This window comes from Eptesicus fuscus, chromosome 3, assembly GCF_027574615.1.
Source record: "Eptesicus fuscus isolate TK198812 chromosome 3, DD_ASM_mEF_20220401, whole genome shotgun sequence".
NCBI classification, from domain to species: Eukaryota; Metazoa; Chordata; class Mammalia; order Chiroptera; family Vespertilionidae; genus Eptesicus; species Eptesicus fuscus.
Genome location: NC_072475.1, coordinates 314488 through 341745, shown reverse-complemented (window position 1 = coordinate 341745; position 27258 = coordinate 314488). Strand labels below are relative to the sequence as shown.

The 27258-nt window shown below is 58.8% G+C and overlaps 1 protein-coding gene and 1 long non-coding RNA gene across 2 annotated transcripts in view; one reads left to right on the top strand and one right to left on the bottom strand.

The window, feature by feature from the left end:
* Window positions 1-23642, top strand: part of GRIK1 (glutamate ionotropic receptor kainate type subunit 1) — a 58283-nt gene extending 34641 nt beyond the window's left edge. Inside the window, exons 12-16 of the mRNA XM_054712726.1 lie at window positions 7018-7133; window positions 11047-11264; window positions 18191-18416; window positions 19436-19686; window positions 23400-23642. Coding sequence (XP_054568701.1) covers window positions 7018-7133; window positions 11047-11264; window positions 18191-18416; window positions 19436-19686; window positions 23400-23642 — 1054 coding nt within the window. The remainder of the gene's footprint in view (window positions 1-7017; window positions 7134-11046; window positions 11265-18190; window positions 18417-19435; window positions 19687-23399) is intronic.
* Window positions 23643-25714: 2072 nt separating this feature from the next.
* LOC114229242 (uncharacterized) lies at window positions 25715-26869 on the bottom strand. The gene is made up of 2 exons (XR_003615325.2): window positions 26397-26869; window positions 25715-26094 (listed from the first exon to the last, which is right to left on the bottom strand). It is a non-coding gene; the product is annotated as an uncharacterized LOC114229242 (long non-coding RNA).
* Window positions 26870-27258: the final 389 nt, after the last annotated feature.

Genomic DNA, 27258 nt, shown 5'->3' with positions numbered 1-27258 from the left:
CCCTCCAGGCTGTTGCAAATGGTAGTTCCTTCTTTTTCACGGCAGCGTAGTATTCCACGGCGTCGATGGGCCACGGTTTGATGAACAGAAATAGATCCAGAGACATAGAAGCATCAAACAGACCGTCAAACCTCAGAGGGAAGGCGGGGAGGGTGTGTGTGTGCGGGGGAGATCAACCGAAGGACTTGTGTGCAGGCGTATGAGCCTAACCCGTGGACACAGACATAGGGGGGAGGGCCTGTGGGGGGTGGGAGTTTCCACCATGACCGGCTCAATTAGGGGTGCTGGTCAGGTCACCTAGAGGTGGTTCCCCAGAACCCCTCTTGGTCCGTCCGCACTGCACATGCTCCTTGGCCAGCGGTGTGGGTCCTTACCTGTGTTTTGCAGGTTGTTTGTTTTATATCCTGGATGTGTTTTGAGCAGAAATCTTGTATCAGATCCGTGTTTTGCCAAGATTTTCTCCCAGAGTGCGGCTTCTCTTTTTATTCTTTGAGCAGATTATTTTGCAGAGTATTTTTAAGTTTATAAATCTACATGATTATTTTACTTCTTCCTAAACTTCATGTCCACAACTAAAAACTTTTTAAAAGAAAATAATTTTATGTCCATCTAATGTGATCGGTGTTTCAAGCGAGACAGTTAGGCACACGTGTCCCTGGGACTGTGTTACAGCCAAAGCGGCGGCTCGGCTGGCAAACCTGCACTGTGTCAACAGGAACGTTTTTCCTTCCAGAGACGTGGCCCCCGGGATCGTCCGTAGGCAAGGCAGAGAGCCGTTAGCCGGGAGCTGTTGTAGCAAATGAGAAACACGGGACTAAAACCAGACCGTGGCATTCTCAGGAATAAAGACAAATACTTAAAGTGTTTGTAAAATTTATTTTTACAAAAACATCAGGGAGATGAGAGGATCCTAGAAATAACTCGGAAAGGAAGCGTGACTGAGTCGGTCTGCAGGCCGGAGTGTGTGCTGCGGCCGAGGACGCGGGGAGGCTGAGGTGACCCTGCACCCGGCCATTCTCTCCACCCCGTTCTCCAGGGCCCTCCGTGCCTCTCCGCGCACTGCATGTCCTAAATGCCTTTGGTGCTGATTTACAGCAGCGACTCCCTCCTCCTGCTGACACCAGCAGCTCTGCCCCTGGACAAGCCGTGCGAAACCACAGCTGCTCTCCGTGTCCCCTCGTCCCCATCTCCTCCGTCTTCCAGCAGAAGCCGGGGGTCTGGTTCCCTAATCGGTTCTTGCCCCACCCCTCCCCGAATGTCTAAGAGAAGACGTCTTCACGCTTGTCGCTGCCGCTGTTCCCTGCAGGGTTTGGTGCGCGCCCGGGAGCCCTTCCCCGGGTGCGCTCACAGCGAAGGCAGAAAACGCGCCCTGCCGGCGGGCGAGGTCTGAGATCCGCGAAGCAGACACAGCCACCTGAGGAGGGGTTCACGCACCCCGCAGGGAACGAGTCTTCTCACGCCCATCACAGGGGACGCTCCCAACCCCCAGGCTGGTGCCCGCATTTCGGCCAAATATTAAACTACTTTTCAATAGTGACCAAAGCGCTCCTCCATCGGCCTCATCTCAGAAGATCACATGTTGACAAAACATATAATAACTAGAGGCCCAGCGAGCGATTGAAATAGCACGAGGGGCCGGGACCCCCGCCTGACTCACAGCGTCCCCCGGCCCCCCTGCCTGTGTCCGCTCCGAGCCACCGCCCCGGCTTGGTCAGGCCCCCCCGCCTCTGTCTCCGTCTCCGCTCCGGGCCTCACCTGCGCACGCAACCTCCTTCTGCCTGGTCATGACCCGTTGCGGAGTCCTGGCCTAATTTGCATATCACCTCTTTATAATATAGATATTCCCCTTTATGGTTTAGCTAGAGGCCTGGTGCACAAGATGTGTGCACTCGAGGGGGTCCCTCCGCCCGGCCTGCGCCTTCTCACAGTTTGGGAGCCCTCAGGGGAGTCTGACTGGCAGACGAGGCCCGCTCAGGCCTAAGCCGGCAGTCGGACATCCTTACCACTGCTCGGCGCGGGGAGAGGCTCCCACCACCGCCGCTGCGCCCGCCAGCCGCGAGCCCGGCTTCTGGCTGAGCGGCGCTCCCCCTGTGGGAGTGCACTGCTCCTGCATTGAGCATCTGCCCCCTGGTGGTCAGTGCACGTCAGAGCGACCAGTTGTTCCACCGTTCCTTCGATTTGCATATTACCCCTTTATTATATAGGATACAGTGAATCATTGGTCCTCAGCCGGGAGAGGTTTTGTCTCCCATAGAAACAGCTGAGAATGTTCTGGAAACATTCTCTGGTTGTCACAACTGGGGGTGCGGGTGGGACTGGACCCTAGTGGGGGGGGGGGGTCCAGAGATGCTGCTGAACATCCCATAAATCCTGGGGCAGCACCCACCACCAGGCACCACCCCCAGGGTCCGCAGCTCCGAGGCTGGGCGGCCACGCTGAGAGTAGTTAGAGATGTTTTAGATGTCAAGTTTTGTTTTTGTTTTAAATATATTTTTATTGATTTTAAAGAGAGAGATAGAAACATCAATGACGAGAGAGAGTCATTGATCGGCTGCCTCCTGCACACTCCCCACTGGGGATCGAGCCCACTCCCCGGGCCTGTGCCCTGACCGGGAACCGAACCCTGACCTCCTGGTTCATAGGCTGATGCTCAGCCCCGGAGCCACCCGGCCGGGCTGATAACAAGGGCTCAGGGTTAGTCACTCATCTTGGAGGAGCGCGTCTCAGGGCTGACGTCTGAATGAAGTCGCGGCCGCCCTGGAACGGCCGCTGGATGAACCGACCGTGTCCATTGTACACCAGCTCTCCTGAGCTCATCTCTCTCCTGCTCACACTCATCGCTGTCTCCTCTCTGGTCACACTCATCGCTGTCTCCTCTCTGCTCACACTCATCGCTGTCTCTCTCTGCTCACACTCATCGCTGTCTCTCTCCTGCTCACACTCATCGCTGCCTCCTCTCTGCTCACACTCATCGCTGTCTCCTCTCTGCTCACACTCATCGCTGTCTCTCTCTCCTGGTCACACTCATCGCTGTCTCCTCTCTGCTCACACTCATCACTGTCTCTCTCCTGCTCACACTCATCGCTGTCTCTCTCTGGTCCAGGGGGGTGAGTGTCGGCATCCGACGCAGACTTAGACAGCGGGGTGGACCCAGAGGGTGGCCCTGCCCCGGCAGGTGTCCTGTCTGGTGTCTGCTCTCAGCTGCGTCCCCTTCTCCACACGCCTGACCCCACCCTGACCCCAGTGCTTCTCCTCAGGGGCGCTGAGCAGGGTGAAGGCGGCGCCTGGGTCTCAGCGAAGCCTGAACTTGGTGGCTCCGCCCCCGGAGGCTCAGGTGTGAGATGGCTCTGCCGGCTCCTTAGCCGTTTGCATCCGTCAGTGACGGGGAAACGGACAGTGACTCTTGTCCGCGTCTTCCTCTCCGGGAGGCGTGTGGTGTTTTGGGTAAATCTCATGTCCTTCCAAAGGGAGAGGTAAAGCTGGTCGCGCTTTTAGGCTAATGCGCTCACTAGAGAGACGCTTGGGAAGCGTTGGCCGAACTGAGCTGCACGTATGAAGTCACACATCAGTGCACACGCTAAGGAGAACAACGCAAAGCCCCCATCACCCTGGCCGGGCACAGGTGGGCACGTCGGGGTTTTGATTTTGTGGTTGACATTTTTTCATATTATTTTTTGAGAAATATTTAACCTGAGAAATTATGTCTGTTATCATGAACACACAATTTAAATAGATCAGCAATCCAGATATCATGTCTGCTTATATTTTATGATATGTTTGTCCTTCTTAAATATAAAGTTTTTTTTTTTTAAGTTGGTATCTAGCCCCCCAAAAAAATCAAGAAAATCTTTGACTGTAATGCTGAGGTTATTGCACAAACCCAACAGTCCTATTACAGTTCCAATAGAGCTTCCTCCTAGGCCAGCCAGCGTGGCTCAGTGGTTGAGCATCGACCTATGAACCAGGAGGTCAGGGTTCAATTCCCGGTCAGGGCACAGGCCCGGGTTGCAGGCTCAACCCCCAGTAGGGGGCGTGCAGGAGGCAGCTGATCCGTGGTTCTCTCTCATCATAGATGTTTCTCTCTCTCTCTCTCCCTTCCTCTCTGAAATCAATAAAAATATATTTTTAAAAAAGAAAATTATATTAGTTACTCACTTATAACGGCAAAGTCCGAAGTCCTGAGGCAGGGCCAGCTGGATCCAGAGCGGGAGTGGCGGCTCGCCCTCCGAGCTGCGGTGGGGAAGGCGGTCCCCGCGCCGGCTGCCGGGCGTCACGGTCTGATTAGAAAACTCCTCCTGCCGAGGGCACAGCCTGCTCCCGTCTTGCAATTAATGTTTTTAAATCACGGTACCGGCGGCAGTGGTATTGTTACAGCAACGGCATCTCTCCTCGCATTTGCTTCCATTAGCGGGTTCGTTAACACGGTGTTCGTTTCTTCACTCAGCCGACTGCCCCGTTAGAAGAGTGTGTAAATTCAAAACGTGATCATGTTGCTGACGCTAATTAAAATGTATCGCCTGCCATCGTGGCTCCGAGCTGCGTGGGGCCGTACCAGGCGCGGCGTGGGGAAGGCGCAGGGGGGGCCGGTGCCGTTACCGCGGGGTAACCCGTGAGGCTTCCCCGTCACCCCCACTCCTGGGGAGCAGGCACCGCACTTTCCAAAGGGGTCTGGGCTCCGAGGATCCTTTTCTGAGGAGGCCGCCTGCCCGGCTCCCGGTGCCTGAACCACGGTGCCCTGCCTGTGGCCGCCGGTAACGGATTCACCGAACCCTGCGCCCGGGTCCCACCCGCCGTGGCTGAGCTCGTGGCTGTGGCCCTCCGTGCGCCCCCCTCGGCGGGATGGCCTTCCAGGGCTCCTTCTCGCATTGCAGGGCGCCCCGGCACGAGGCAGAGCCCCCCTAACCTCTCCACCCCCTGCTAAGAACGGCCACGTGTCAATCCCTGCCCCATCACTCTGTGCAGCACCTGCTAATGCCTCCAGAAGAATAAGTGCCTCCTGGCGAGATGACCCCAAAATAACCACAGAGCAGGACTTCCTTGGGGCTCTAGCAGTCAGACAGAGGTTTAGAAAATCGAGGAAAACCTAGGAAGTTCCCCAGGTTTTTATGGTGACATTTCAGAAATACCCTGTCCTTCCCTTCCTTGCAGATGAGGAAACTGAGGCCAGAGATGTGAAGTGACGTGTGCAGGGTCGGCTTCCTCACAGGGGTTGGCGATCTGGTGACTAAGTCCTTCGTGCTGGAAACAGCTACATTAGCAACAGTTACATTAGAAACAGTTACAATAGAAACAGTTACATTAGCAACAGTTACATTAGCAACAGTTACATTAGAAACAGTTACAATAGAAACAGTTACATTAGAAACAGTTACATTAGAAACAGTTACATTAGAAACAGTTACATTAGAAACAGTTACATTAGAAACAGTTACAATAGAAACAGTTACATTAGAAACAGTTACAATAGAAACAGTTACATTAGAAACAGTTACATTAGAAACAGTTACATTAGAAACAGTTACATTAGAAACAGTTACAATAGAAACAGTTACAATAGAAACAGTTACATTAGAAACAGTTACAATAGAAACAGTTACAATAGAAACAGTTACATTAGAAACAGTTACATTAGAAACAGTTACAATAGAAACAGTTACAATAGAAACAGTTACATTAGAAACAGTTACATTAGAAACAGTTACAATAGAAACAGTTACAATAGAAACAGTTACAATAGAAACAGTTACATTAGAAATAGTTACAATAGAAACAGTTACAATAGAAACAGTTACAATAGAAACAGTTACATTAGAAACAGTTACAATAGAAACAGTTACAATAGAAACAGTTACAATAGAAACAGTTACATTAGCAACAGTTACAATAGAAACAGTTACATTAGAAACAGTTACAATAGAAACAGTTACAATAGAAACAGTTACATTAGAAACAGTTACATTAGAAACAGTTACAATAGAAACAGTTACATTAGAAACAGTTACATTAGAAACAGCAGAGGAGGCGGTCCTGAGCCCCACGCGCCGAGGGGGCTGGGACTAAGGACCCCTCCCAGGTGGGGGGTGGGCGCAGAAAGTTTCAACGTTGCCTCTCCGGTTAAGGGTGTGACCGTTTCCATGACTACCCACAAGCACGTAATACAGCCCAGACCCAGGCCTGCCTTCTGTTGGCTTCCCGAGTTCCCCTCGCAGCCTCTCTGGTGCACGCTCAGCTCGCTAGACCATGTGGGTCCCTTTGAGGCTTCTGTCCACGGACGCCCGCGAAGGCAGGTCCCTGGTCCTCGTGTCTCCCCCACACGCGGCGCCTCCACATCGTAGCTGGTGCGACCAGGTGTGTGGCACGCTTCGCTCTCCGTGGGGCAAATTCTTGGGATGAGTGAACCTTTCTTTCAATAAAACTTTTTAAAATATTTTTTATTGATTTAAGAAAGAATGGGCCGAAACCGGTTTGGATAGAGCGTCGGCCTGCGGACTGAAGGGTCCCGGGTTCGATTCCGGTCAAGGGCATGTACCTTGGTTGCGGGCACATCCCCAGTGGGGGGTGTGCAGGAGGCAGCTGATCGATGTTTCTCTCTCATCGTGTTTCTAACTCTCTATCCCTCTCCCTTCCTCTCTGTAAAAAAATCAATAAAATATTTTTATAAAGAAAGAAAGGATGGGAGAGGGAGAGGGAGAGAAACATCAATGAAGAGAGAGAATAATGAGTCGGCTGCCTCCTGCAGGCCCCACCGTGGGGATCCAGCCTGCAACCCGGGCCTGTGCCCTGACCGGGAATCCAACCGCGACCTCCTGGCTCAGAGGTCGGCTCAGCCGGGAGCCAGTGTGGTGAGTAGGGGGTCTGAAGGCCCCTCTGCAGGTGGCCCCAAAGCTGTGCGTCTGTGATGTGGCCGCTGCTCGGGGTGACGCTGCCGTCGTTAATTCGTTAACTGCTGGGCGTGCGCCTCCTTGGGCAGGTGTGCCTGCTTCCCTGGCGCTGACGCCGTCTCTGTCGACTGCACAGGTTCACGCCCTACGAGTGGCACAGCCCCGACCCGTGCAGCCCCGACCCGGGCGAGGTGAACAGCTTCACTCTGCTGGACAGCGTCTGGTTCGGAGTCGGAGCCCTCGTGCAGCAAGGTACTCGCGGGCCGCCCCACGCACCTCAGCCTGCGCGCCCACGCTGGTAACCCCGAGACGCGCCCCACGCACCTCAGTCTGGGGCGTCCACGCTGGTAGCCCCGAGACGCCCCTCACGCACCTCAGCCTGCGCGCCCACGCTGGTAACCCCCCCGAGACACCTCCCACACACCCTCAGTCTGGGGTGTCCACGCTGGTAACCCCCCCGAGACACCTCCCACACACCCTCAGTCTGGGGCGTCCACGCTGGTAACCCCGAGACGCCCCTCACGCACCTCAGTCTGGGGCGTCCACGCTGGTAACCCCCCGAGACGCCCCTCACGCACCTCAGTCTGGGGCGTCCACGCTGGTAACCCCGAGACGCGCCTCACGCACCTCAGTCTGGGGCGTCCACGCTGGTAACCCCGAGACGCCCCTCACACACCCTCAGTCTGGGGCGTCCACGCTGGTAACCCCGAGACGCCCCTCACGCACCTCAGTCTGGGGCGTCCACGCTGGTAACCCCGAGACGCCCCTCACACACCCTCAGTCTGGGGCGTCCACGCTGGTAGCCCCGAGACGCCCCTCACGCACCTCAGTCTGGGGCGTCCACGCTGGTAACCCCCCCGAGACGCCCCTCACGCACCTCAGTCTGGGGCGCCCACGCTGGTAACCCCCTGAGACGCCCCTCACGCACCTCAGTCTGGGGCGTCCACGCTGGTAACCCCGAGACGCCCCTCACGCACCTCAGTCTGGGGCGTCCACGCTGGTAACCCCCCCGAGATGCCTCTCACGCACCTCAGCCTGCGCGTCCACGCTGGTAACCCCCCCGAGACACCTCCCACACACCCTCAGTCTGGGGCGTCCACGCTGGTAACCCCCCCGAGACACCTCCCACACACCCTCAGTCTGGGGCGTCCACGCTGGTAACCCCGAGACACCTCCCACACACCCTCAGTCTGGGGCGTCCACGCTGGTAACCCCCCGAGACGCCCCTCACACACCTCAGTCTGGGGCGTCCACTCTGGTAACCCTGAGAGGCCCCTCACGCACCTCAGTCTGGGGCGTCCACACTGGTAACCCCCGAGACGCCCCTCACACACCTCAGTCTGGGGTGTCCACGCTGGTAACCCCGAGACGCCCCTCACACACCTCAGTCTGGGGCGTCCACGCTGGTAACCCCGAGACGCCCCTCACGCACCTCAGTCTGGGGCGTCCACGCTGGTAACCCCGAGACGCCCCTCATGCACCTCAGTCTGGGGCGTCCACGCTGGTAACCCCGAGACGCCCCTCATGCACCTCAGTCTGGGGTGTCCACGCTGGTAACCCCGAGACGCCCCTCACGCACCTCAGTCTGGGGTGTCCACGCTGGTAACCCTGAGAGGCCCCTCACGCACCCTCAGTCTGGGGCGTCCACGCTGGTAACCCCGAGACGCTTCTCACACACCACAGTCTGGGGCGTCCACGCTGGTAACCCCGAGACGCCCCTCACGCACCTCAGTCTGGGGCGTCCACGCTGGTAACCCCGAGACGCCCCTCACGCACCTCAGTCTGGGGCGTCCACGCTGGTAACCCCGAGACGCCCCTCACGCACCTCAGTCTGGGGCGCCCACACTGGTAACCCCCCCGAGACGCCCCTCACGCACCTCAGTCTGGGGCGTCCACACTGGTAACCCCGAGACGCCCCTTACACACCCTCAGTCTGGGGCGTCCACGCTGGTAACCCCCCCGAGACGCCCCTCACACACCCTCAGTCTGGGGCGTCCACGCTGGTAACCCCCAGAGCAGAGGTCCGGCGGGCAGGGCTGGGACAGGGCCCAGAACCAGGACCAGAAGCAGAGCCGAGACGTGGCTCCCGGGGCCTCTCTGCTGCGTCTGAAGTAAGACTCCTACCCAGCGACCAGGACAGACCCTCCATCGGGAGGGAACGAAGTGCGTGGAAATGGTTTACACAGGTGGGGCAGGCCTCCTCCCTTTCACCCGTCACTCGCCCGTCGGAGGCGTGAGAGGGACCTGGAGGCTGACAGACACGACGACTTACCTTCTTCCTAAAACCATCCCGACTGCCATCGACAAGCCCTGTGGATCCATCTCAGCTCCCGGTGACCCTCGGCCAGCTCCTCACCGGGAACCGCAGCAGCAGTCCCTGAGCGGGTGGGGCGTCCACGCCAACCACAGAAACACAGTCCGTGTCACGTGTGAATGGGGTCGGGGGAGGAGGGAGGGGCTTGAACCCCGGAGGCGGCCGGCTCCTTCGTGGGTGGGTGACTTACGCGGCGTTTCTGTGGTTGGAGTTGGATGTCCCAACGCTCCAGGGAAGGCGGGGCCCCGTCCTCCCGACACTCCCTGCTGCTACCCGGGGAGGGCACCATCACCCGCAGCAAACCGCTCACCACGACCCCGCGTCCATGACCATCAGCCCCCCCACCACCACCACCACCTCGATTCTGCTTGTTCTCCGAGAAGCTGACAGTGTCAGGTGCCACGCGGCTGCGGGGGGAGGACACGTCAGGTGCCACGCGGCCGCGGGGAGGACACGTCGCTCAGGCAGGGCCTCTGTCACTCAGCCTGTGACCGCTGAGCTTCGGGCCCGGTGAGCGGTGTGTGCGCCTGAGGAGGCCGGCCGCACTCTCTCCCGCCGCCGGCTGCCCGACGGGACCACGCAGCCCCGGGCGAGCAGTCTCCAACCAGAGGCCCCGCCTGCCGAGCGGCGAACCCTCTCGGATGGACTCTGGGGGTTTCCATGGTTGCGTGCGCTGGGTGACACCTCGGAGTCTTGGAGGAATCGTGAAGCCCAGACCGACGGGGAATGTAGGCGAGCCGGTCAGCAGACCCAGCCAGGAGCCGGGTGCTGGGTGAGCCCTGCGGGGAGGCGGGGGGGGGAGAGAGAAACATCGATGACGAGAGAGAACCATGGATCCACTGCCTCCTGCACGCCCCCCACTGGGGATGGAGCCCACAACCCGGGCCTGTGCCCTGACCAGAATCGAACCCTGACCTCAAGGTTCATAGGTCGACGCTCAACCCCTGAGCCATGCCGGCCTGAGCCGGAGAATTCCCACAGACGTGTGTCCTCTTTGTAAGTGAACTTGGTCCGCACGCCCTGCCTTTTAGAGAGCAAGGCATGCTGGGTAAGCAGGTGACGTGCCTCTGAGTGACCTCACACACCGCGGGGAGTCCTCCGATGACCCTAAAATGTGTGTTTTCACCGGGAAGGGCCCCTCTCCCCGGGAAACAGCCGGTCTTTGCAGTGTCATTGAGAAAAGGCATTTAGTTCAAGGACAAACATCACGCTTTTCCGTGAATGTGTTCTTTCCGGGCAAATACGTCTCTCCATCAGGAAGGTAGTTTCAACTCGAACAGAATGTACGACAAACGGGGTTCCTCCCCTCTCGGGTCCGGTGCCCCTGCTCCAACTCGGTTCGGGAAACCCCAGGGCTCCATTCACGCTCAGGCGATGGGCGGCCGGACACGTCGCTCTTTCGAGAGGATCTCGAATTCTTTGACCTGAAATAGAAACACGTTGCATTCCGAAGTGTTCCCGGCTGCACAGAGACTAGAACCGTTATCTCGTGCAGAGAGACGTCCATCAGGCCAGGGAGAGGCCAGGTCTGGGGTGACCTTTCAACCAAGACAAGCAAACGACTCGGAACAAAGCAGCTACTCGAACCCTGAACCCTGTGCCTTGTCAGGGAGATTACCCCGGGGGAACCGCTTCGTGATCAAAGGCCACAAACCACACTTCACGCAGCAGCAGTGCTTAAATTTCACGCCATTTTCTTTTTTTTAAAAATGCAGTAATTGCCCCTGCCCCTGAGGGTGCGTGCTCGGTGAATTTACGGCTTTTATGCCACAAAAACGCATTCATTCACCCCTGGGCCCGCCCAGCCCCGTCTCCCTCCCACGCTGTTTGACGCCCACTCTGTGCCCCCAGGGTCGGAGCTCGTGCCCAGGGCGCTGTCCACCAGGATCCTGGCCGCGAGCTGGTGGTGTTTCACCCTCATCGTCGTCTCGTCCTACACGGCCAACCTGGCCGCCTTCCTGACCGTGGAGAGGATGGAGGCCCCCATCGGCTCGGCGGACGACCTGGCCAGGCAGACCAGGATCGAGTACGGGGCGGTCCGGGACGGCGCCACCGTGGCCTTCTTCAAGGTGAGAGGCCGCGGTTGCCCGGCTGCGGGGGGAGGGGCGGGGTGTGGCTGAGAGTCTCCCTGGGAGACGAGACATTGGGCCATGTTTTTGGAGAATAAGAACGTCCGCGACGTGTCCTCACGGGACAGAAGCAGCGTCCGTGGTCCCTTGGCCGTCGGGGCGCGGATTCCGCTCGTGCCGTCAGCACCTCCGGACCCCGGCCTCCCGGTGCCCCCCCGCTCCCGCGCCCGCCCCCCACCCCCCGGGAGTTAGAGTTCTCACGTGTGGATCTGGGGGACACAGAGTCCAGGCCGGGAGAGACGCTGCGGCCAGTCCCTCGAGGCACAGGCAGCGTGTAGCCGGCAGCCCGGTTTACCAGGAAGGAATTTATTTATAAAAAAGGAGCAGGGGCCGAATCCGATCTAGTTCCACCCGGAGGGAGGTGCGCGGTCAGAGCGTCGGGGTCACCGCTCCGGGCTAAACGGGCTATTCCAGGAGGGAACCAAGGGTCCCAGGGTACCCCTCCTGCCCCCCGCGCACCCCGAATCCCTGAGTGACGCAGCCACGGCCACGGCGGCCAGGCCGACCTGACTCCACATCAACGTTGCCCCCCCTTCTCTCTGGGTCACGGACCACGCCCCTCCCCCAGCGGCTGAAGGAAGGAGAAAAGCTGCGTCTCACCGGCCCCCCCACCTCCCAGCCCCCCCCCCCCCCCGGGCACAGGCAGCTCATCGCAGGTGGCATTGCTCCTCACACTCGGGGAAACACACACACACCGGCTGTCCCCCCAGAATGTACACACACCTGGACAGCCGACAGCTCCACACTGAGAAGGAAAGGAATTTTTCAATATATTTTTATTGATTTCAGGGAGGAAAGGAGAGGGAGAGAGAGAGAAACATCAGTGATGAGAGAACCATGGACCGGCTGAGTGACTGATCAAACGCTGCCGTGGTAACTATTCAGAGTGTGTACCTTCTGGGGACACCCTCTATGTACAGCCCTTTGTTTTCACGTTGATTCTACATCGTTTCACGGCTTTAAAAAACAAATGAATAAAAAGCCGGCAGCCGCCAGGAGGGAAGAATAGAAATTACCAAAATCCGTGAGCAAAGAAACCACGGATCCCCTCCACCGGCCGCGATGCTCTTAACGAAGTTTCTCCTTGAAAAACGGCCAGAAAACGCGCTGAAGTTCCCATCAGAATCCATCGACTTTTCTCTGTGAACCTGCCGTTCTTGCAGGCTGGGTGCCCGGGGAGCTCAGAGCTGCGGTATTTTATTTTCAACGTGAAACAAACTCACAGTGTAGTTGTGCTTTTTCTAATTCCGCTCCAGTGACGGCCACTCTCCCCGCGTGACCTGGGGAGGGGCCGGGCTGGGTCTGGGACGAGGGGGCCTCGCCGTCCCCCTGGGGGGTCGTTTGCCAGTGGAACGACCACCCTGATCCCCAGGGACCACGTTCACAGTCGAGAGCCGGGGTGAATCGTAAACCCGGTCCCACGCGCGCCCACGGGGCTGTGGAGGGACAGCCGGGGCCGGCGGTGTCGTCCGTAAAGAACGGCGTGACGAAGGCCAGCGTCGCTCAGGAGGGACCCCCAGGCGCCCGCGGAGACGCAGGAGACGCAGTGGCTGAGCCACAGCTATTGGGTCAGAGGCGGAGGGTCCCCACCCCCGACCAGCAGGAAGGACGAGGGGAGGCAGAGCGTTCCAACCAGTTAAGGAAGTTCTCCCTATACCAGGCCCCTTCTTCCTCCTCGTCACGCCGTTAATTAGTTACCGGACTCTCTATTTTTTTAATATGCATTTATTGATTTTTAGAGAAAAAGGCAGGGAGAGGGAGGGACAGATAGGAACATCCATGATGAGAGAGAGTCATGGACCGGCTGCCTCCTGCACGCCCCACACTGGGGATCGAGCCCACAACCCGGGCCGGTGCCCTGATGGGAATCGAGCCGGTGACCTCCCAGTTCATAGGTCGACGCTCAGCCACGGAGCCGCGCGGCCGGGCCACCACAGCACCTTGGAGACACGAAGGGCAGTCAGTTGGCCGCTCGGGGTTGAGCATTGACCTATGACCCAGGAGCTCACAGTTCATCCTGGGCCGCGGCTCGTTCCCCAGGGGGGCGTGCAGGAGGCAGCCGACTAGTGATTTCCTCTCCTCGTCGATGTTTCTCTCCCTCTCCCTCTCTCTTCCTCTCTGAAACCAACAAAAATATTTTTTTAAGAAAAAAAGCCCTGGCTGGTGTGGCTCCGTGGATAGAGCGTCGGCCTGGGGACTGAAGGGTCCCGGGTTCGATTCCGGTCAGGGGCACGTACCTCAGTGGCAGGTGCCCAGTCCTGGTTGGGGTGCACGGTGGAGGCAACCCATCGATGTGTCTCTCTCTGTCTCTGTCTCTCCCTCTCCCTTCCACTCCCTCTGAGAATCAATGGGAGATAACCTCAGGGGAGGATTTAAAGAGTCGTAACAGACTGTCCTTTCTGCCTCTCGGGGCGGGGGCTTCGGCCGGCTGTGGGCACGGGCTCCCGACCTCTGTCCCCTCCTCCCGGAGTGGCGAGGTGCGGCCTGGCCCCCTCATAAGGCTGAGCACGGCCCCCTGGGCCGGAAGCCGGAGCCGCGCGGGTGGGGCGTTTCCAACAGAAGCAGCTACTCCAGGGAGCACGCGACGGGGGACGTGGCTCCGTGTCTGGGGCGAGGCAGCCGTCACCGCAGACCTGGGAGCTAAGGTCACCCTCGGCGTCGGAAATGGGAGCCCCTGCAGGTTAAGAATGTGTGTGGGGAGGAAATCCATGAGGTCAGTTCGAGTTAACCTTTCTCAGAGCCGACGGCATTGCCCGTGATGGGCCCATCTCCACCTCCAGGCAGAAGGAAAACGTGAAAAACGTCTTAGCCAAGGAGGCTACGTCCCGCCGAGGGCGTGCTTAAAGGGACATGCAAATGTCTACAGCCGTGGAGGTTCTGCCACGGGCATTGCTTCCTGTCAACTCAAGCTCCAGGCACCCCGAACTCCAGGCACCCGAGCTCCAGGCACCCCGAGCTCCAGGCACCCCGAGATCCAGGCACCCCGAGCCCCAGGCACCCCGAGCTCCAGGCACCCCGAGATCCAGGCACCCCGAGCTCCAGGCACCCCGAGCCCCAGGCACCCCGGACGCAGTGGTCACCTCACAGACGGAGACAGAGCCTCCTGGCCGGTGACTGTGTCCCCCGACAGCCGTCCCTCCTTCCAAGTGGTTTTCCTGTATTAAGTCATGTTTTGGAGACACAACGAAATTCTTACGTGTTCAGTGAAATACACATTTAGTCGTGCGTTGGAGGAGATGGCTGTTTGTAAGGCAGCACTCGCCCCTGGTCTATGTCACAAGCTTGGATTTCTACATAGCTGATCTCCGTGTCTGGTGGATGTTTTTTAATATGTTTTTATTGATTTCAAAGAGGAAGGGAGAGGGAGAGAGAGAGATAGAAACATCAATGATGAGAGAGAATCATGGATCGGCTGCCTCCTGTACGCCCCACACTGGGGATCCAGGCATGTGCCCTGACTGGGTATCGAACCATGACCTCCTGGTTCATGGGTTGATGCTCAACCACTGAGCCACACCAGCCAGGTGTTTGGTTGATTTTTAAGGTTTTCTTAAATCAGGATTTACTTCAAGTAAAAGCATATTGGAGATTTTAAAATGTAAATGTTTGGGGTATTTTATTTGTTCAGTATGGATATATCTACCCCATTTATAAGAACACTTTGGATAAAATGACAAAGATCAAATATCAATAATTTTCCCAGTGTGTATGTTAGGGGGGGGTGAGGAGATGTGTACAGTAAATGGAGATGAACATGGATCGCTATGTACAATCGTCAGGCACATTGAAGGGGAATGGTATAGTTATTCACGCTGCTGACTGATGATCATACAACTTCCGTGTAGATGAACATGGATCGATATATACAATCATCAGGCACATTGAAGGGGAATGGAATAGTTATTCACGCTGCTAACAGGATCATACAACTTCCGTGTAGATGAACATGGATCGATATGTACAATCGTCAGGCACATTGAAGGGGAACGGTGTAGTTATTCACGCTGCTAACAGGATCATACAACTTCCGTGTCGACGCCACATGACCTGGCGAAGAAACAACGGGATGAAAGGTGCCCGTCGGTTAACAGCGCAGGTTAGCGGGGTGAGCCTATGAAATGGAGGTGCTCTCAGACTCAAGACCGTCTCGCTCTCCTGAGTTCACAGATAGTTTGATGTCACACCTGGTACCCGGCACCTGCCAACCGCGGGGCCTGAGGGACGCCAGTCGCTGCTCAGTAGAGAGACAGCAACGATGTCCACACGTCCTTCTCGGCCTCCGCGAACGAGTGTGCGCCTTCCTGACCCCCACCTTCTGTCGCAAACCCCCCGTCCTCTGTAAAAACGGCCGTTTGTGTGAATGAGCCCATTTCTAAAGCCGTTGGCAGCGTTAACGTTTCGTGCTTCTAAGAAAACGATTTTCCCTGAAGGTAGTTTCCTGACGGAGAATAATGTGCCCGGCTTTGCCAGCCGCCCTGGCACGGCTCCCGCCTCGGCCCTGGCACGGCTCCCGCCTCGGCCCTGGCACGGCTCCCGCCTCGGCCCTGGCACCTCAGCAGCATCCGCTGAGTCACAGCAGGAAGCGCGGCCCCGACCCCCGGCCCCCGGGTCCTGGCGACGGGGATCGATTGGCAGCGTCTCCGGGCGGAGGACTCGGCTTCCATGAGACACGGTGTCTGTGTGGCCTGTGTGTCGTTTGTCTCAAAGACCTTCCTGCAGGCCCTCCAGACAGGGCCGTGGCCTCTCCTGGCTCCTGGAGCCACAGCGTCGACCTCCGTCTCAACCAGAGCCAGGAGCGCAGCGAGCCCGGGGTGATCGAGCACGAACGTGGCCACGCGGCGTGGATTCCGCAGCCATTCCTCCGCTCGTGGCCCCATGCCCTCTTCTCAGCCGATCTGCCCTCCGAGCTCAGTGGCCCTGAGCCCGCCAAGGCGCCGGCTGGTGGGTGGGCCCCAGTTCGCGGGGGGCAGTGGAGTCAGCGTGGAATTACCAGTGACCCCATCAGCCCCTCAGCTCGCAAAGAAGCGGAGGGAGTGCTGATACAAAGGAAGACAGATGGGGGGCGGGGGGACGCTGTGGAAATCACGGAGTGAAATGTAACATGGCGTCACAGACCACCATTCAAAGGAACAGAAAGCCCACATCTGAGCAGCATGACAACGTAGGCAGCACATTCTAACAAAGAAAGAAGGTGGTGGATAGAGGAATAGATAGGTGTTCATATAATATATCATATATGTGATTAAATTTATCCCAAAAAATAAAGAATAAGGGAAAAGGCAAAAGCATAGAGCGCTTTGAAATAGAACGCTCGGTCTTCTTTACCTAAAATCTGATTATAGATTGAATGTCTATGTAAGAGGCATATAAATACATGTATGACAGTTTCCTGACCTGAATTTCAGTTTGCAAAGAGCATGTGTATTCGGAGTTTTCTAGAAAAGATGGGAGAATCAGGACTTTCAGAAATGGAGTGGAGAAGGCTGTGACTTGTGCTGGCTGCTCCCACACCGGCCGGCGGGCAGGTGTTAGCCAGGAAGCAGTGCTGTCCGTGATGCTGCTGAAGGGGCCAGCTGGGGGCAGGGGGTCGGGGAGTCCCGTCCTGGGTGAGCCCGGGGCCTCGAGGACTCGCTGTAACGCCCACAGCTCGTCAGCTCACCCTTTCCCTGATTCCACGGTCTTCCTTCTGTTACCGGGAGACCCCGGGGGCTCGGCCGCCTCTGTGTCCAATCACGGAGGCAGGGCTGCATCCTATCCGGCGTTTACTGAGAAGGCCAGCCCACCCAGAAGACGGGCGCTTACAGGCATCGACCCCTGTCTTCCAGCAGGTGCGGGGCACAGGGCTGTAAGGGGAAGGGCGGGTGAGGCTGGGGACGGGATGCAGCTACGGGCAGGCCGGGGTCCTCGGACATCAGCTGTTGTCCTTAGTCACCAGGTGACGAGATGATGGCGACGAGATGATGGCGATGAGATGATGGCGATGAGATGATGGCGATGAGATTATGGTGATGAGATGGTGGCGATGAGATGGTGGCGATGAGATGATGGCGATGAGATGGTGGCGAGGAGATGGTGGCGAGGAGATGGTGGTGAGGAGATGATGGTGATGAGATGATGGTGATGAGATGGTGGTGATGAGATGATGGTGATGAGATGGTGGTGATGAGATGATGGTGATGAGATGGTGGTGATGAGATGATGGCGATGAGATGATGGCGAGGAGATGGTGGTGGATGAGATGGTGGTGAGGAGATGGTGGTGAGGAGATGATGGTGATGAGATGATGGTGATGAGATGGTGGTGATGAGATGATGGTGATGAGATGGTGGTGATGAGATGGTGGTGATGAGATGGTGGTGATGCGATGGTGGTGATGCGATGGTGGTGAGGAGATGGTGGTGAGGAGATGGTGGTTTGACCCCTCCTGGGGCGGGCTATGGGTTCTGCTTGCTGGAGTCACAGCTGAGTCACCTCCGCCATCGCTCCGCACAGGCCTTGAAAGGAAACTTAAGGAAAACATACCCCCTATTCACGTATGAGAAACGTACCCTTTGCACACAGTGAACGGGCTCTAAGCTTACACTGTCAGGTCAGTCCGGTGCCCTGTCTGTCAGACGGTAAGTCCCCCATCACTTCCCTGAGACCCACAGAAGCACCGATGGCCAAGCAGCCCCTCCGTGCCTCCCGCCAGGCCTGCAGGGAGCTGGGTTCTTCCCGTGACCCCGCTGCAGGCCCAGGGCCCTGCCCACTGTTTCCCTCCCGAGGACGAAGGGCCTCCCCCGCAGTTTGACCCCCGGGCTCTGCACGGCCTTGGGACCATGCGCTCAGCGCCCCCCTCCCCCCCCCCGCCCCGGCTCTCCCCGCAGAAGTCCAAGATCTCCACCTACGAGAAGATGTGGGCCTTCATGGGCAGCAGGCAGCAGACGGCCCTGGTGGGGAGCAGCGAGGACGGCATCCAGCGCGTGCTCACCGCCGACTACGCGCTGCTCATGGAGTCGACCAGCATCGAGTACGTGACCCAGAGGAACTGCAGTCTCACCCAGATCGGGGGCCTCATCGACTCCAAGGGCTACGGCGTGGGGACCCCAATGGGTAAGAGGCCGAGCGTCAGCCAAGGCTGAGGAGGGCGCGGGCATGTAAGGCGTGGCAGGGAGCGTGGCTGGGAGCATGGCGGGGAGCGTGGCTGGGAGCGTGGCTGGGAGCGTGGCGGGGAGCGTGGCAGGGAGCGTGGCTGGCATTTCACCTTCCAGAGCCATTTTCTCACCAAAAAATCCATCCTCTTAGTGGAGAAACCAGAGTCTAACTCCAAAGCACTCTGCTCTCCTTTGCAGCTGGGTTTTGAGGGCAGCAATGGCTCTAGGGAGTCTGGGTAGAAAGGAAAACAGCAGCCCTGGCTGGTGTGGGTCAGTGGGTAGAGCGTCAGTCTGCAGACTGAAGGGTCCCAGGTTCCATTCTGGTCAGGGGCACATACCCGGGTTGTGGGTTCCATCCCGAGTGGGGGGTGTGCAGGAGGCAGCCGATCAGTGATTCTCTCTCATCATGGATGTTTCTCTCTCCCTCTCCCTTCCTCTCTGAGATCAATAAAAATGTTTTACAATATAATAAAATTTTTTAAAAATAAATAAAAGGGACAGAGTGGACGGGTTCACCTCAGGCTCGAGCACCCATGCCCTTGGCCAGTCAGTGTCGGTCCCTCTGAGACCCCCTTCTCTCCCCGCTCCGGGACAGGGTCCCTCACTCCCTCCCCGTGTCCCCCCAGGCTCCCCGCTCCGGGACAGTGTCCCTCACTCCCTCCCCGTGTCCCCCCAGGCTCCCCGCTCCGGGACAGGGTCCCTCACTGCCTCCCCCGTGTCCCCCCAGGCTCCCCGCTCCGGGACAGGGTCCCTCACTCCCTCCCCGTGTCCCCCCAGGCTCCCCGCTCCGGGACAGGGTCCCTCACTCCCTCCCCGTGTCCCCCCAGGCTCCCCGCTCCGGGACAGGGTCACCATGGCCCTCCCTGTGTCCCCCCAGGCTCCCCGCTCCGGGACAGGGTCCCTCACTCCCTCCCCGTGTCCCCCCAGGCTCCCCGCTCCGGGACAGGGTCCCTCACTGCCTCCCCCGTGTCCCCCCAGGCTCCCCGCTCCGGGACAGGGTCACCATTGCCCTCCTGCAGCTGCAGGAGGAGGGGAAGCTGCACACCATGAAGGAGAAGTGGTGGCGTGGCAGCGGCTGCCCCAAGGAGGCCGGCAGGGAGGCCAGCGCCCTGGGCGTGGACAGCGTCGGCGGCATCTTCGTGGTGCTGGCGGCCGGTCTGGTGCTGGCGGTGTGCGTGGCCGTGGGCGAGCTCCTGTACGCGTCCCGCAGGGGCAGCGGCGTCCGGCAGGTGAGCCCCGGGCGGCCGGGCGGTGCGTCTGTGTGAACGTCGCGTTTGGGGGCCCGGGGGCCCTGCCCTTTCGTGACGGCCTGTGGACGTCGATGCCCAGAGAGCCGTCGGGGAGTTCGAGCCCCGGGCCGGGCTGACCCTCTGTCGCAGACGAGGGGACGAGGGGACGAGGGCGGCCGTGCAGGTGGCAGCCAGGCAGCGCTTCCCGGGCGACAGGGAGGCTCAGTCGCTTCTCAGCGGAGACCTGCTCCTCGACGAGCGAGGACGGAATAAACCGAACGTGGAGGAGACGGAAGCGGGGCGTGGAGAGAAACGGTACCGCCCTCGTGTGTCCACGCGGAGCCCACGCCTTCACGCAAAGCGGTTTACGTAAAGATACAACGTCGTGTCTCCAGACAGCGTGGACCTCCATCGAGGGCTGTTCGGAAAAGAGCGCCTTTTGTTATTCGGGCCAGGAGCTCGGCAAACACCCAAAGTGCCGATACCACGTACGAGACACTTTTCCAAGTTGCAGTTGGAGTGGTGGTTGATGTCAGCCGTCAGCGTGGTGGCCTGGCCCTTTTATTTTAGATGGAAATCACACGGGGGCTCACAGGCCTCTGGATAAGATGGTTGGGGTTCAGGTGACTCCTTCACAAACAGACCAAGCGAGCTCACGGCCTCGCAGGGTCTGGGCCGCCGCGGGATTTAAAGCTACGGTTGGAACGTGGAGACGGAGCTGTTAATTGCAGGGCTGGCTTGACGCTCAGCGGTCCCGCCTTCGAGTCCTTAATGATTCTGAACGGGGCTCCAGCCCCCACGTGGCCCCGGCTCTGGTGGCCAGTTTCTGTCTCACTTCCCTTTCGCCGGAGCTCCCCGCCGGGTGGTTGGGGAGAACGGGGCTTCGTCAGGAAAACGCGCCCCAAATCTCCAGGCGGCTGCGGGAGCACGGAGCCCCTCCCGGGCCTCGTTGGGGAAACCCTTTCAGTAAAAGGGGGACCGGCTTCGGTGTACCCTTCGCTCCCTCGGGGGGTGTCCTGTTTGTGGGAGCCACTGGCGCTGTGTGTGTGGCTCGCACGTGCCCGCCTCGCTGGGTGTGACTTCATTTGCGCATTTGCTCGCGTCGGGGACCCCTCGTCCAGGGGGTAGAAGGTGGCAGATGAGCGGAGGCGAGAGGATGTGGACACAGCCCTCGCTCACACTGTGTGATCGGTTAACAAAGGAAGGTGCTCGTGGAATTGCTCTCCAGATCGGGTCCCGATGCGCTGTGTCCGCGAAGCGTAAGGGACCGTAACTTCCTGTCCCGTCCCCAGGAGAGCGAGGCTCACGCGCTCTGCTCAACGCCTGGAGGCCGAGGGCGCGGCCGTGGACATGGCCTGAGGGGTGGGGGCTCCGTGGGCGCGTGGTCACAGGAACCCGCTCTCCCACCCGCTTCTCTCAGTGCTGTCTTCACGCCTTAAAATGAAGCAGCTGTTTCCTGGTGAGAAAGGAGGTTCAGACGTTCAGCTGTTCAGAGCGCGACAACAGCAGGCTGGTTCTGTGGGCGTTTCCTCTCTCTCCCCCCCTCTCACTCCCTCCTCCCTCTCCCTGACGTCCTGCGAGTCCCACCTTCCACACCCCAGGACAACGGTCCTTTCTCATTCCAACCGGCTTCACTCCGTGGAATGATCTGGACAGAGACTCACAGGCGGCTCAGGTTTTAAGGGTTCAGAACTGTGACCCTGAGGACGAGACGGAGCCTCTGGGTCACGGGGCAGCCGGCTGGTCGCCCTTCCCCGGGACAGCAGGGCTCGGTCAGCGCGGCCCCAGGGACACCCACTCACATCCGCCGCCCCAGGGACCGTCGCGGGAGAGCCTAACCGTTCCCTGTCGGTCGGAAGGCAGTGTGCCCAGCCCTGGCCGGTGTGGCTCAGTGGGTAGAGCGGCGGCCTGCGGACCAAAGGGTCCGGGTTCGAGTCCAGTCAAGGACACGTACCTCGGTCGCAGGCTCCTCCCCGGCCCAGGCCCTGGTCGGCCTCGTGCAGGAGGCAACACATCCATGTGTTTCTCTCACTTTGATGTCTCTCTGTCCTTCCCTCTCTCTCCCACTCTCTCTAAAAATCAATGGGAACATACCCTGGGTGAGGATTAAAAAAATAATAAAAATTTTTAAAAAGGCGTGTGCCCTGCGTCCCTCAGAAATGGTGACCGCCCCCCCCCCCAAGCTGTGTGTTACTTCTTGAGAGCTTCCCCATGCACAGCCCTGAGCTCAGGGGGATGCCCAGCCCCCGGCCCCCCGGCCCCCAGGCCCCCGGCCGCCTCACCTGCACTGACAGACATCCTTCTGGGAGATGCTGTGTGCTCCCTCCCGCTCCCAGGACAGAGCTGCTCCCAGGACAGAGCTGCTAGTCAGGGGAGTGGGGGGTGGGCAATCTCTCTGGAGCTTCTCTCTTCTCTGGTGCAAGAGAGGACTGGCAAGGGGTTTCACCAGAACTTAGGATCAAAGGAGATTTGCATTCTTGACTAGGCCCAAGCATTCCTGGTGCTTGACCGGATTTACACATCCAAGTCCCACTACCCGACACCTGGGCAAAGGGAAGAGTCAGTACTGATAACGGCCGCCTTTTTGGGGAAGCATGTTCCCAGGGCCTGGCTCTGCCTGTCGCCCTGAGTTCAGCTGACAACAATTAAAGAAATGCCCATGTGCCTTCCCAGGGGGCCCTCTACATTGGGGTGCAGGCTGCCACTGACTTCCGGCCAGATCCACACGGTGCGTCTGTGGGACAGGAGCAAGGCTTTGACCTTTCCAGAGGAATGTCAGCGAAAACAGCCCAGCCGGCGTGGCTCCGGGGTTGAGCGTCGACCTAGGAACCGGGAGGTCAGGGTTCGATTCCCGGTCAGGGCACAGGCCTGGGTTGTGGGCCCGATCCCCAGTGTGGGGCGTGCAGGAGGCAGCCGATCCACGATTCTCTCTCATCCTTGATTTTCTCTCTCTCCCCCTCTCCCTTCCTCTCTGAAATCAATAAAAATATATTTAAAACAAAGAGTAATGTCAGCAAAACAATCCCACCTTAATGAAACCCCTCAGGCAGGAATGTGCCAGAGACCTCCTGGCTGGGGGTGAGGACCGGGGTCCTGTCCGTCTGTCCTCTGCCCACCGTGCATGCGAGCGGCGTGGTGAAACCCACAGACACGCCCTCTGCATCCGTGTGCGTCTGTGATCACCGCTGTCCCCGTGTCGCAGCTCCCACATTCGCTTTCCTCCCACCCTCCACCCATCCCTGCTGCTGGCCGGTCTCCATGGTTTTCCGCAGGAAATACACAATTGTGAATGGTGTTTTTCTTCTTTTTCTGGACCAGAAAGGAAAGTCATCAAGAATCAGGTTGTATATCGGGAACAGAGTTTCATGGGAGAAAAAGCACAGCCCGGGTGCCCGCTCTCCCCGGCGTCCCCCAAGGTCCGAGCGCCCGGCCCTCCGCGCCTGGGTCACCCCCGTGGGCAGCGGCTTCGCCGTCCTCTCGGTCTCGGCCAGGCACGCTGTCCGCCTGGGGGCCGCCGGGGGCGTGTGTCACTGCGTTTGCGAACGAAGCCCCGACGTTTGCCCGCTACCCCGCTGCCTCGGTTTCCCCACGTGGGAGAGGCGGGCGGCCGGGGCTGGCGGAGGCGTAGGCCCTGGCAGGCGCGTCCTGGTGTCGGACGTGCCGTGGGCAGGGGGACGGGAGCCGCTTAACTGACCTCTGTCCTCTGTTCTCAGTGCCTCTCCTTCAACGCCATCATGGAAGAACTGGGCCTCCCACTCCAGAACCAGAAAAAGTTAAAGAGAAAGTCGAGAACTAAGGGGAAATCTGCCTGCACAAGCCCCCTCGCTTGTCACCCGAGACGGACTCCGCGGAGGGAGCCGGCGGGACCCCCCAGGACGGCGCCCGCGGGCAGCTGCCGGGTGGACGGGGGCTCGCACCCCCGGTTCCTGGAGAAAGGGCTTCTGACGAGCGCGTGACGGCGTCCGGCCACCCGCACGCGGCCACCGGCACGCAGGGCGGACTGTGGACAGAGACAAGACACGCCGGCGTTTAGAAAGCTCACGACCCGCTGGTCCCGGAAAGGGGCACGTTTCTTTGGAAATGAATCGTGCTCACGGATCTGGCCCGTCTCTTCCTTCCCAATGCACCGCTGTGTGTGCTTTCTAACTGTTAATAAACGCAGGGTGTTTTCTAGAACGCGTCTGGGTCGGTCTGTCCCCGACTCGCTCCCGCTCCGGGTCTGGCTGCCCACGGTTTTCAGCTCCAGGTTTGCTGTTGGTGAGTCCGCTCACCTGTTCAGACAGTCGTTTCTGGCCGAGATATAGACAATGCTTTCCATTTACTCCAAAGACCTTCTTATCGTAGTGAAGTGAAACCACTCATCTTTATGTCTTACATTTTAACTTCAGAAATGGTTCCGATGGCACTGGGAACATCGTGAGGATAAGACGGAAGGACACTAGGAAGGGAAAGGCGCTCAGAGTACGTGCCCGCCCCGTTCTGGGTGCCGCTCCGGGTCTGGCCTGCCGTGGCCCCTGCCCTCGCGCGGTTATAGCGAAAGGGGAAAGAACATTCCGTCACCCAAAGCAGGAGTCAGAGCGGAGGCACAGAGAAGTGTCAACCCGGGAGGGAGGCCCGGAGGGCTCCCTGGAGGAGGCGTCATCAGGAGCAGGGGGGCCGGAGGTGGGAGGTGAGGGGTCCAGGCGGAGGGAGTCACATCGTCAAAGGCACCGACAGAGAGAGGGCCCTCTCAGTGGCTAACAACTCCCGAGGGGATGGATGGGCAAGAGGCGAGAAAGAATTGAAGGAAAGAAGCCTGAGGGGAAAGTGGGGGTCACCTGGAAGGCTCTCCCACCACCAGCGAGAAGAAAGCACAGCCCCCAGGGCGGGGGTGACACAGCCCCCGGGAGGGGGTAACAGCCCGGGAGGGGGGACCAGCCTGGGGGTGGGGGTGACACAGCCGAGGGGGGAACAGCCCTGGGAGGTTAAAGCGGCGCGGGGGGGGGGGGTGGGGGTGGGAGGGAGGTAACGGGGTGAGGAGCCGCTCGTTGTGCCGGGATCGGAGGGAAAGGCGCGGACGCAGGCGTCCTCCGTACAGTAACCCACTGGTTTCGGGAGGATGGCTCTGTAACGAGGAACCTTCAGTCTAGTCCCTTCACAGCTTAAGTACAAAGGTGTCTCCAGACGTGAAAAGAAGAAGAAACCGCCTGTCGTGTCGGTGACGGACGATGGCAGGTATTTCCTGTGACGTAACGAACCCTCAGGCGGCGGTGGTCAGGGTTTCACCGGCAGCACCGCAGGCCGTGCCGGTCACGGAAACGCACTCGGATGCTCACACTCAGCGCTCTCACAGGAACGGGACGAAGCCGCTGTCTCGTTCAGATATATTGCTGCGTATTTCCACATCCTGTCCCAGGAACGTGCGGGCAGGAGCTACTGTTATTTCTAAAATATATTGTGTGTCAGCCTGGCCGACGGGTCATTCCAGGCCCACAGACCACGTTCCTCTTCCCTCAGGGGTAACCGAGTTCTCATTCAAGGTGCATAATGCTTTCTATGGGCGATTTTGCTTTAAAAAAAAAAAAAGCTTTTGCTCTGGCTGGTGTTGCTCAGTGGATAGAGCATCGGCCTGTGGACAGAAGGGCCCCGGGTTCGATTCCGGTCAAGGGCATGGACCTCGGTCGCAAGCTCCTCCCCGGCTCGGGCCCTGGTCGGGGCGCGGCAGGAGGCAACCGGTCAATGTGTGTCTCTCACATCCATGTTTCTCTGTCTTCCCCTCTCTCTTCCCCTCTCTCTAAAATCAATGGAGAAATATCCTTGGGTGAGGAGAGAGAGAGAGAGAGAGAGACCTAACTGTGCTCTGATGTCTTGGGGCCTGTGGGTCGGTCTGTCATTAAGGGGCTCCCGGACCCTCGGGGAGGCCGGCCGGCCGGCCTCGGCTTCCCGAACTCTGCACCCAGAGCAGCAGATTAAAATGAGACCGTTTTCAATAGCCATGCCGAGATCTGAAAGTAACTTAGTGGCATTAAGCATAATAAACCACAGTATAGAGAAGAAAAACACATTTCCATGGAAGCTTTACGAAGCCTCCGCGGGGGACGGGACCGAGCCGACCGCGTCTCTAAGGAACCAAGGCAGCAAGCGGCAGCTCGCGTCCGGGTCATCACGAACATGCGGCTCGCTCTGGCCTTGGCTGACAGCCCAGCAGCACGGGGTCGCAATGAAATCAGGGCGAGGGCCTCTCTCCCCGAAGGCGGGTGGCCTCATCCGGGTTTCCGGGGTGACCTCCTCTCGCTTCCCCAGAAATCAGCGCTGGGAGCGGTGTGGCCGGTGTCCCTGAGCCAGAGCCAGCGGCCCCCGAACGGGCGGCGCTCCTGTTCCGAGTAAGGGACTGCTTCTCACCTTCATTCCCCACATTTCCGGGAATTTCTGAGAGTCAAGAATAAAAAAATAAAGCAACTTTTTAAAAAATATACATATTTACTGATCTCAGAGAGGAAGGGAGCGGGGAGAGACAAACATCAATGATGAGAGAGAATCACGGACCAGCTGCCTCCTGCACGCCCCACACCGGGGATCAAGCCCGCAGCCCGGGCCTGTGCCCAGACCGGGAATCGAGCCCTGACTTCCTGGTTCATAGGTCAACACTCAACCACTGAGCCACACCGGCCGGGCTAAAGCAATTTTTTAAAAACTGAGTCCTAGTGTTTTAAAGAGCAAACACTGCTTACCTACGAGCCCAGAAAAGAAAAACATCGCTTTGTGTGGCGAGAGATGGAAGATAGAAGACGGGGATTCGCGGAGAGCTGCTTTCCTGGGCCTGGTCTTAGGAAATACTCCTGCTCCCGACAGTAACACCTGTGTCAGCCACGGAGTCCACGCACACCACGCACGCGCTGCACTGCTCTCTCTTCCTGAAGTCAGGACAGGGGACCCCTGGTTCTCAAACTCCACGCGTCCAGAAGGCTGTTCACGAAGCGATTTGTTCAAAATCCGAATCATTGTTTCCCATTAGAAATCGTGTCAATGGAATGAATCCGCTCCAGACCCCAGATGGTTTGTTCTAACCTTCCTTGTCTCCAGCACGGCCGTGCGCTGTCTCATCGATAAAAACTCTTCTCTCCGGAAACGTATGGAACCCCCTGGCCCCTCGGCGTCCGGTTCTGGGCCCAGCCCCACAGGCCGCTGTGGTCCGTGGTGGGGGGAGTTGCTGGGGGGAGGATGGCTCTGTGATGTCAGCACGAGCGGTAATGCTGACCTCACACCTGAGCCCCGTCTCACAAAGGCCCCAGGGCTCCGTGGTGAGGGCCCCGCCTTATCTAACCCTAGGGGCCTCCTAACGGCCCCACCTCCCACGCTGCCCCACGGGGGTCAGACTTCAGCCTCCCGATTCCGGGGACACGATCAGGCCATAGCCTCCCGCAGCCGATTATCCTGCAGTTCGGCTCGACCCTGTGGGCGTCAGGTCACCTACGGGACTTAAGGTTCCGGCGGGAAGGCTCCCGGAGCCACATCTCTCCTGCTGTCTGAGCCGACTTCTCTGGGCCAGGTACAGGGAGAGACCCCAGCCCACACGCTCCTTTAAATGGGCTA